Here is a 10,770-nt window from a genome sequence, read left to right as displayed (position 1 = left end):
CCTTCCCTTCAAGGCTCAGGGGTCCAAGATTATCTTCTGTGTCTGTGTTAATTGGTTTCCCTTTTCTTTGTTGAAGAGGGTCTGTGCAGTCCTTGTGCCTAGTCCGCCATCTTGCCGGAACTCCGCCAATGGCATTTTTAGCATTTAGGAAGGAGAAGAAAGAGAGAGAATGAAATTAGGCCCAGAGTTGCTTTTCCTTTCACTGAATTTTCTGGACTTTGATCTGATGGATGCCTAGAAAGACAACTGGTCAGGTGATGGATTGAGGCAGCAAAAATTGTGAGCCCACAGATGATAGAGTAAGAACAAAGGGTAGAAGTAAACACTCAACACAAGGGACTACTAAATGGCCAAATGCTGCCATGCTCCACTCACCCGCCCCACTTTCTGCTGTTCAAGCCTAGGATCACTTACCTGATCCAGAGGAAAAATGCTTATTCTCCATCTGCGTGGTATGTTCCTTTTGTCGTCACCGTGGGCTCCATGTTGCTTCTGTGTCTCCTGGTGTCCCTGATCATCCTGTTGGCAAAAGCCATTCACAAACACTGCCCCTGCAAGACCAGGAAGGACAAGAAACCTCTGTAAGTCAGCAGTGAACTGGGCTCTTTCCACCACTTCCATTAGTAGAGTTTTCAATGATGTCAGCAGAAGGAAAGGTGGAGAACCAGGATTCCTCCACAGGCAGGGTGCCTGGAGTGAAGGAAAGAAAAGGAGATATGAGGGAAGGGATCTCAGCTTCCCTTGGCCCTGGTGTCCCCTTCTCATCACCCACTGGACCGTGAAACCATTCTTTTTGCTTCTCCTGGCAACATGCCCCACCTTTGATGGACTCTTAGTGAAACTGGGGCTGCAAAGCTTGGAGTACCTGGACCTGGATAAAAGCTATAGAATGCCCTGTTGTGAGCAGTGGCAGAATAAGCTGCACGCTTTTTGTAAGATTTTTAAGAGATTGGATGGGATCAGAGGAAGCATAAAAAATGGAATTAAGCTTTTGGTTCCAATGACTTAATTGGGCCCCTGTGAGATGAAATAATCATTGTTCTTTTGCAAGTGGGCACGATCTCTCACTCTTGAAGAGCTGTAAACAGAAGTGGGTTTTCTCTCCTTCCTACTATCACCTGATCACTAATATGCCTTTTACTGTCTCAGTCTGTGAAGTGTCTTTTACTGGCTGAGATGAGGTAACAGAATGAAGTGGAGAGAGCACTGTATTGTTACAAACTGCCCCCAGAGGCAAGTTTCTAGATTCTCAGTAGCTTTTACAGCTAAAGCATGATGGCTATGAGTTCAAACCCTGGTTCTCTCACTTTCTAGGTATGTGGCTTTGGACAAGTGCCAACCTCAGTGAGCCTTGACTGCCTAATTTACAAAACTAAACCACTATGTGAGCAAATGCAAGCAACCAATGCACTTAGCACTCTTCCTGGTGTGTACCCACCCAGTTGCCATCAAATCAAATCTGACTTCTGTGTGTCAGAGTAGAACTGCTCCAGAGGGTTTGCAGTGGCTGATTTTTCAGAACTAGGTCACTTAGCCTCTGTCCCAAGGTGCCTGAGGAGACTTGAGCCTCCAACCTTTTGGTAGCAACTGCACATGTTAACTATTTACAGCACTCAGAGACTCTTCTTGCTCTCTCTCTCTCTCTGTGTTATATGTAGATATTGATATAGATAGATGCTTAATATATTACAGCCATTATTTTTATTCTCTGGTTACATTACTCTTCACAGTTGAGTACCAGTAGGTTTAGGATTCTGGATTTCAAGTCTGGCACTATGCCCAAATATCTCAGGGTGTTAGAACCGCTGAGTTCAGGATTTCTCACTGGGAAACAGAAGGGGTGATAAGTCTCATGTGCCTTTTAAAGGTATTTTGAAGATTAACTAGTACTGTCAAATAATTTAAAATCTGGATAAAAGACTCAGTGTAAAAGCATAGAGCATTAGCACGGAGATATGCATTGCATTTTGCCATATTTATTGGGGAAGTTGTTGCTATTGGCAACCTTGACTTCAAGGTAAGAAATCCTTGAGCATCTGCTGAAATAAAAAAAGACATTTTTGTTTGGACTCTATTTGCAAATTGATTTTGGGGAAAAAAAAAGTCTCTGAAAGAGTGACACTTAAGCTTGTAAGGATGGCAGTGCTCTGTAATGGGATTTGGCCAGAAGTTCTTGAAGGAAGTAATCCAATAGACACTGGAAGTCACATGTAATTTATAGCTAAGTGTTAAATATGCACCTTGAACCTGGGTGTTTTTAACTTAAATTCTAAATATTGTTTCCAACATGGTTGACTTACGAGAAATGAGTGAAAAATTCAGGCCGACTTGGCCTTTCTGGAAATTAGTTGTAACATATGGCAGTCAACATTTGTCAAATAAAAAAGAATACAGTTAGAGTTATAAAATTATAGAATCCAAAGTTAGTTATCATGGGAAGGGCCTTGGCAATCGAGTCCAGCTCCTCATGTTGCAGGAAACAAAGGTTTACCTGCCAGTCCCTGAACCCTCTCTGTGAGCCCGACTCTCTGCTTACTGGCTGATGGAGAGTGGAGGGACAAGAAGAATTAGCAGGGCAGTCTGATTGGGATGGTCCTGCCTACACTGGGTGGTGCAAGCAGTTAATGAACTTGGCTGCTAACGGAAAGATTGGAGGTCCAAGTCTACCCAGAGGTATCTTGTAAGAAAGGCCTGTGATCTTCTGAAAACTCAGTCACTGAAAGCTCTTGGGAGCACAGTTCTACTCTGACACAGTTCTGACATATACGACACCATGAGTCAGCATCAACTCATTGATAACTGATTTTGTCCTCACTAGCTGTCATCATCTTAAAAAAAAAAACAAACATTGCCATCAAGTCGATTCTAACTCACAGTGACTGTATAGGAATAGGATAGAGTACAACTGCCCCATAGGGTTTCCAAGGCTGTAAATCTCAATGGAAGCAGAGTGCCTCATCTCTCTCCCACAGAGCCCCTGGTGGGTTGGAACTGCAAACCTTTTGGTTAGCAACCAAATGTCTCCACTGTACCACCAGAGCCCTTTTCTGTCATCATCAGAGAAAATATACTCCTTGAAATTCTATAAAGCAATTGGTTTCAAACTCATGAAACCAACACAACTTTCTTGTCTGCAGCCAATAGTGACATTTGGAGCAGGGCTGGGCTCCCAGAGCCACCTGCCCAGCCTTCTTTTTGGCCCCCACTGCTGGCCTCTCTTTCAATCAACCCCTGGAGCCCACGAAGCACAGCTGCTCAAAGGACCCCATGTTATTATGTATGTACCGCAAGGCCACATACTTTGCAGCTAATCAATGCCTCTTTCTCTCTCTTTTTTTCTCCCCCACAGGGTGAAGAAAGGAGGTATGTTCAGTGTCTGTTGTCTGTTTATCTTCTTGGTCTGTTGAACTATGTTAAAGAACTCCAGCTGGGCAAAGAATCAGAGCATAATCATGTCTTGGCAGGTTTTCATTGGGTGGAAGGCAGCAGAGGTCAGATGGAACTGGAGAAAGGGAAGGGAGGGGTGCCTGGTGCCACTGGCCTACTCAGACCTTTCACTTTGGCTCCATCCATCTCCATTCAGTTCCCTGCTGAGCAGAACAGGAATCAAGCATACTCTGTGTGTTAAACACCAAACCCCCCAAACCCACAGCCCTCAAGTTGATTCCAACCCATAACAACCCGATAGGACAGAGCAGAACTGCCCTATAAGGTTTTTGAGGCTGTAATCTTTAGGGAAGTAGACTGCCGCATCTTTCTCCAGTGGAGCAGCTGGTAGATTCTAACAGCTGACCTTTCAGTGAGCAGCCAAGGACTTAACCACAGAGCCATCAGGGTTCCTGTGTTAAACACAGACAGTACTCACTGCTGTATGTGTGACACCCCTCCCCCCAAGACAGCTAATGCTCTGTCTTGGACAGATTCCTCTTTTAAAACAAACCATACTTGAGTCTCAGATGATAATGGATTTGATCATTTTCATAAGTTATACAGACCAATTTAGAGAGAAAGGGGAGTTGGGTGCAGTCAGGGGAGCTGGGGGAGCTGAGCAATTTGGGGAAAGTTGCTGACTTGAATAAGACCGATCTGAACAGCTCCAGGCCTGGGGATGGATCATGACTTGGCTCTGGAAGTCATGACTTTGAAGAGACCCAGGCTGTGAGCAGACAGGGCAAGGAAGTGGAAAGCGGATTAGGAAATGCACACTGTAGCCATTCCTTTCACAGGTATTTGTGTGTCTAACGTGCACATGGCACATCTATGCAGGATTAACATTTTGTTTATAATGACCATTGGTCATATTGAAGAAGATTATTTTAATAAATGAGATTGTCACAAACTGTCTGCAATCCCAGTTACTTTTTAGAAAGAACATAGGAAATAGATGCAAAAAATCCACCTGTGAGGATGAAATGTATCTACTTGAACTTTCTTATAAAGTCATTTGAAAGCTAATGTCCTAGGCACAGTAATAACCATAAGCAGAAAAAAAAAAGAGAAAGAATAATTTTAATTGGGTATGTATGAGTATAACCAGATCAACCTGTTGTCGAGTTGATTCCAACTTGTGATCCTATAGGATAGAGTAGAACTGCCTGGTAGAGTTTCCAAGGCTATAATCTTTATGGAAGCAGACTCTAATGTCTTTCTTAAACATAGTAGCTGATGGGTTCAGACCACTGGCCTTTCATTTAGTAAGAAGCTCTGGTGGCACAGTGCCTAAGGCATTTTGACCACTAACCAGAGGTTGGTGGTTCAACTCTATCCATGGAAGGAGGATTGGGCAATCTACTTCCATAAAGATTTACTGCCTTGGAAACCCAATGGGGTCACTAGGAGTTGGAATCAACTTGATGGCAATAGATTTGGTTTTGGTGGGTTTTCAGTTAGTAGCCGAGCGCTTAACTGTTGTGCCACCAGAACTCCTTTGTTTATGAATATATATATATGTGTGTGTGTGTATGTGTGTGTGTGTGTGTGTGTGTATATATATATATATATATACACACATACATACATACATACATATATATGTATTTCTGAGATGGCAAGCTGTCAACAATCATGTCTATACACAGAAAAATTCTTTGCTTTGTCTGTAAGACTGAGTTCAAAGCCTATTTAGGAGAAGTACCATTGGGGTATAGAATTTTTAAGGTCAATTTAGTGTCCAGGAAGCTTGACTTCTGCCTATCCTATTCCCTGCAGAAATGAAGACAGCAAAGAGAGCCACTGTGGTGGTGAGTGTGGCTGGCACTGGGGCTCCTGGATTGGGCACTAGTGGCAGGAGGTGTGGACCCCCCAAGCAGGCTCTGCCACAATCTCTCAAGAGTGTTTGTCATTCAGGGAGATGCTTGTATTTGGCCACTGGAACAGATTGCTGTGTGACGAGCCTCTGATAGAATTTGTTCCCTCCACTGAACATGTCTGCTGATATATTTGCAAAAGAACTAGATTTCATAAATATTGAATAGTGGTGTTTATTATCTATACCAGCCCTCCAGGAGCATGAATAGGGGGAGTGGAGCTTAAAGACCAGAACTGGCACTTCAGCCTTCAGTGGGATTTATTTTTTCTTTGCTCTTCCACAACCTTGTGGAAAAATTATAGAGAAAGAGTACTGGCTGGGTTTGGGGTTGGCTCTGCCCAATTAGGCAAATGACCTTGGGGAGCCCCTGGCCTTCTTGAGCTCCAGATTCTTCATCTGTGAAATGGGAGTGAGAACATCTGCCCTGAGGTAACAGGTGGGAAAATATTTTTAGATTGTCTAGTGTCACACCAATGCAGAGTGTTATAGGACAGCTGGGAGTATTACCTCCGCACCCCGTTTCCATTTATTTTTCTTTCACTGAATCTGACCACCACTGGGGAGTGATGGATATTGAAGGTAAGTCCTCTAGCTCTTCCCCTCCCCCTGATAGTAAGACTTTGTTGTGATCTAAGCCCCATGAATTTAGGGGAGGAAATGAATAGTAAGGAGACCAATCCAGTGCACTGGAAGCTTCGCTTCGGCCCCATCACATAAGTGTTTTACGGCCCCGTCAGTCTGCAGATGGGAGAAAGAGACCATCTCTGGTCTTCTGTTACTAAGGCAAGTACCCTTGTTGATGTCACTTAGAGACCACCTTAGAATTATGGGATATCAATCTCTTAAATAAAGAAACCCCACAAACATATAAAATGGGGTGCTACTTAGCTGGTGAAATGGATGAAATGGATAATGCCCCTTTTCCTATCTTTTCCAAGTTGGAGAGCTGTGGGCAAATGAGCAAGTGCTCATGTGTGTGGTAAAACTGGGGACTGAAAAGCCTCAAACAGCTTCCTCATCTGCACACTACACAGTCAGACCTTGGCACCATAAGAAGGAAGGAGCCATTTCCCTGGGAACAGGGACAGATACATTAGGTGGAGATCAGGTCCTAGGGGCCAGCACAGAGCACGGATCAGAGGAGGGACGAGGTACGGAGAACAGGGCTTAGGTAAGGAAGGCCAGGCCCAGATGCAGTGCAGCATTGGCCCAGGTGAAGGGAGACAGCAGGAGAGGATGGGTGCCAGGGCATGCAGGCAGGAGCACATAGGTGCTCAGTTGTTCCTGCTTTGTAACTCTGCCTGGCAGTGAGTCCACTTAGGCAATGCGGATCTGAGCCAGGGTTGCATGTCACTTCTACTCTCCCTCTGTCCAGTTCACATATCATTCACTCCAGGATGCTTTGCTAACCCCCAAGTCTGAATTACGTGTCCCCCCATAAAATCCTAGATTTCCACTATCATCTGTTTGTCAGTAGCTCCCACATGATTACAAGCTTTGCGCAGGCAGTACCCAAACCCTTCCTTATCCACCCTGTGTTCCCAGCATCTAACACAGCACTTGTTGAATAAATAAATGTGAAGAGGCTTTGGGAAAGGAAGTTGGTTTGTGAGGGAGAGCGGCCTTGCCTGTGGGGAGGAGTGTAGGGTTGTGTTTGATGCTGTCTTTTTCTCCTCATTAGGAAACAATCCATATGAACACAGTCTTTGATGGAGAAGCCACAGACCCAGGTAATGAAGTGGTAATGCCATCCACAAGGAAGTAGCCTTTGTTTTTCATACTCCAGGCTGGGAGGGTCAGGGAGGACCTCATCCAACTTCCTTGCTCTTAACTCAGTTTGTTAGTCAGTTTGGCTATGTTGCATATATGGCTGACCTTTCTAGGTTGAAATCCAAGGTGAGACTTACTCTGAGCACAGCTGTCTTGCAGCTGCTTAAAGACATGATCATGTGTGAGCCCTCAGCGAGTTGCCAATTAACGACTTGCTCAAAGACCACGCCTGTTTCTCATCCCCCTTCCTAAATCATGAACCAATTGAGGGCATTGTGAACACAAGAGCCTACAGTTTTTCCTGCTCAGTGGGACTCTCAGGGCCACCCCGCTCCCCCGAGTACTTCCAACACCATCCTATCGGTAGTGAGAGATGCGGAGAAATGGCGTATTTGGCTTCTTTTTTCCCTAGATCACAGCCAAGAATTTCTTCTTGGTCGGCAAGATGAACATAAGGTGAAGCTGGCCTCTGAGAGTGCTCATCACCCCTATGAAATCAGCTCCAAATTTAGCTCCTTTACACACATCCCTCCACTTACAAAGGCTCAATTATAGATGTGAATAAAGAAAGGGAAAGAAACCAAATTCAGGAGGCAAGTGTGTTGGCTCCCTGCCACCCTCATATGCAAAACGCTCGGTCCTCCTCTGAGGGATGGCTCCTCTCCAGCGAGGCTGCTGCTGCTGCTGGAATTAAATTTCCCTCTATTATTAGGCACTTGTTACCATAATGTGCCCACATTAGCATAAGTGCTGGTGGGCTCCACAGCTGAGAGGCCACTCAGGCTGGATGGGAGGGCAGAGCAGGGGCTCACCTGCAGCTCCGTCTTCCCAGGTAACAAGCAGGGACCTCAGAGGCTGTTGTCTTGGGTTTGTGTCTTTGAGGGAAAGGAAAAAGGAAGATGGGCCAACTGGACGAATGTGAACAAACACATCAATTAGCGCCTGTTGGCTTTGACACAATAAAAGTGGCTCCCTCGTATCACCTCCATTTGGGCCAGATTTGTGTGTCCGTATGGAAAAACTCTGCTAACTCAACGTAAATAAAAACCAAAGTTTCTTTCTCCTCACTTGGTGAATTCCTTTCAAGAGCAAGGATTCAGGGGCCTTTTAAAACAAACTAAATCAGAAAGTAACTGGCAACTCTGTTAGAAATTGAGCTTAATTTATCCTAAATTCCCATGGAGTTCAAGAGTTAAATCTCTTTCTCACCTTGTTGTTGAGATGGCCAGGAGAGTCTCCTAAACCTTTCTACCCAGAGAGGCAATGTATGGTTTCTGGAAAGGGCAGGCTGGTGAAGATTGTGATATTCACAAGCCTGCTTTCTGTCTCTCAATTATTCACACCTTCTCGCATGCTTCATCTTGGCTTGGGAGTGGAAGTAGAGCAGGGTGCAGATGGGGGAAGGGGAGAATCAGTGAATTTCCTAGTTTATGGTGTTTTTTTTTTTGTTTTTTTTTCGCTGTAGTTACTGGGGAAATATATGAATTCAATTCAAAAACTGGAGCCAGGAAATGGAAAGATCCATCAACTCAAATGCTAAAATGGAAAGAATCCAGCCGCCAGGGAACTGCTCCACGCAGGGTCATTGCTGGTGAGGGGACAAAGCCACTGAGGACCACCGACAAGAAAGCAGAGGGGCTGAGTGGCAATGAACAGGCTAAGGATGCAGATGTGAGTTCCAGAAGTGAGGATGGCAAGCCTGGCACCCCCAAGAACAGTAGCCCAGCCTTCACAGGCATGGTGGTTTCCCCTAAGCCACAGCCAGGAATGGAAATGGTGTCTGGTGGCCAGGCCTACAACACAGACAGAGGGGGGCCTTGATTATCAGCAAGCTGCTGCCTCACCCCAAATTGTACGAGGGCAGGGATGGGAGTGGAGTAGGTGTGAAAATGTGGTCTGAAGAGACCCTGGATCCCAAATGAGATGTTTGACAACCCTTAAAACTGTGGTCACACAGTTGCCTTTTTCTGAGACTGCCCAGTAGGAATTTCTCCCACGTCTCGGGACTGGCCATGCTTCCGCTGATCGGATGGACTGTTAACTTTTGGATGCAGTATCCTTGTACTTTCTTTGCATTGACTGTTAGGAAGCTCCATTCAGTTCACTTCCTGACATAAATACAGAGACCTATCCTTACCTCTGGTTTCTGAAATGGCATCACCCAGATTTCTTCACTTATAAATTTAGTTCAACAGCAAAAAAGTCTTTTTCAGTCACCTCAAATCTTTTTCAAAAGTAGCTGAGCCGTAAAATAAATTAATAATGGGTGGATAAACAATGAGTTGTACATCTGCAAAGGAGAAAACATAATGGACACCTTTTCTTTTTTGTAATTTATATTTGATAAAGTATAATTTATATTCAGTCAAGTACACAGATCTAAGGTCTAGCCTGATGATGTGTACACTCCTCTCCAAAGGCATCCCCTCTTCCGATCTTTATCCTCACAGATTCGCATTACCTGGTTTGAACTTCATGTAACTGCAATTACACAAAATGGCCTCTTTTGTGCTTGGCTTCTTTTGTTCCAAATTCTCTCTCTGAGATCATTCATGTTGCTTACAGTAGTAGCCGAATCTTCTTCATCGTAATGTCCTATTCCATCGTATGAATATAACACAACTCATCCATTCTACACCTGAGTTAAGGAATTCTCATGGCACAATAGTTAAGCACTCAGCACCTAACCGAAAGGTTGGTGGTGCAAACTCCCGTAGCTGTTCCGTAGGAGAAAGACTTGGTGATCTGTTGCTGGAAAGGTTTGTGGTTGTTAGGTGACACTGAGTCCATTTTCAACTCATGTGACAGAGTAGGACTGCCAGGTAGTTTTCTTGGCTGTGATCTTTATGGAACTGGATCACCAAGTCTTTCTCCCATGGAGCATCTGGGTGAGTTCGAGTTGCCAAACTTTTGGTTAGCCTAATTGAGAACTTAACTGTTGTCCCACTAGGGCTCCTTCATAAAGATTAAAACAAACAAAACTCACTGCCGTCGAGTTGGATCTGACTCATAGCAACCTCTCTTGGGGTTTCTGAGGTAGTATCACTATGGAAGTATATTGCCCAATCTTCCTTGTGAGGATTGACTTGTGGATTAGAACCACCAGCATTCTGGTTAGCAGTCACATGCCTTAGGCACTATGCCACCAGAGCTTCCTCATAAATATTGTTGTTGTTGTTGTTATGTGCCATCAAGTCGGACCTGACTCATAGTGACCCCTCCTTGGGTTTCCAAGGCAGTATCACTACGGAAGTAGACTGCCCAACTTTCCTTCTGAGGAGTGGCTGGTGGGTTTGAACCACCAGCCTTCTGGTAGGCAGTCAAGTGCCTTAGTAACTATGCTACCAGAGCTCCTTCATAAAGATTACAGCCTAGAAAATCCTATGGGGCAGTTATATTCTGTCACATGGCTCACTGTGAGTTGAAAATTGACTCAATGTCCCATAACAACACCACACTTAAAAAAAAAAAAGAAAAAGAAAAACCTCCCTGCCATCAACTTGGATCCAACTCATAGCGACCCCTCCTTGGGTTTCCGAGGCAGTATCACTATGGAAGTAGATTACCCAATTCTCCTTCCGAAGAGTAGCTGGTGGGTTTGTACCACCAGCCTTCTGGTTAGCAGTCAAGTGCCTTAGGCACTATGCCACCAGAACTCCCCACTTGTGTTGCTTCAAATTTCATACTTGTGT

The 10,770-nt window shown here is 44.7% G+C and overlaps 1 protein-coding gene across 1 annotated transcript in view; it reads left to right on the top strand.

Moving 5' to 3' along the window:
- Window positions 1–8,899, top strand: part of CDHR3 (cadherin related family member 3) — a 103,746-nt gene extending 94,847 nt beyond the window's left edge. Inside the window, exons 14-18 of the mRNA XM_042781407.1 lie at window positions 400–581; window positions 3,350–3,363; window positions 5,209–5,240; window positions 6,990–7,038; window positions 8,544–8,899. Coding sequence (XP_042637341.1) covers window positions 400–581; window positions 3,350–3,363; window positions 5,209–5,240; window positions 6,990–7,038; window positions 8,544–8,899 — 633 coding nt within the window. The remainder of the gene's footprint in view (window positions 1–399; window positions 582–3,349; window positions 3,364–5,208; window positions 5,241–6,989; window positions 7,039–8,543) is intronic.
- Window positions 8,900–10,770: the final 1,871 nt, after the last annotated feature.

The sequence above is a fragment of the Orycteropus afer genome, unplaced genomic scaffold (genome assembly GCF_000298275.1).
Source record: "Orycteropus afer afer isolate SDZICR_OR568_19922 unplaced genomic scaffold, OryAfe1.0 scaffold00007, whole genome shotgun sequence".
Lineage (NCBI taxonomy): Eukaryota > Metazoa > Chordata > Mammalia > Tubulidentata > Orycteropodidae > Orycteropus > Orycteropus afer.
Note: the sequence above shows the minus strand (reverse complement) of the source record. Positions and strands in the feature narration are given on the sequence as shown.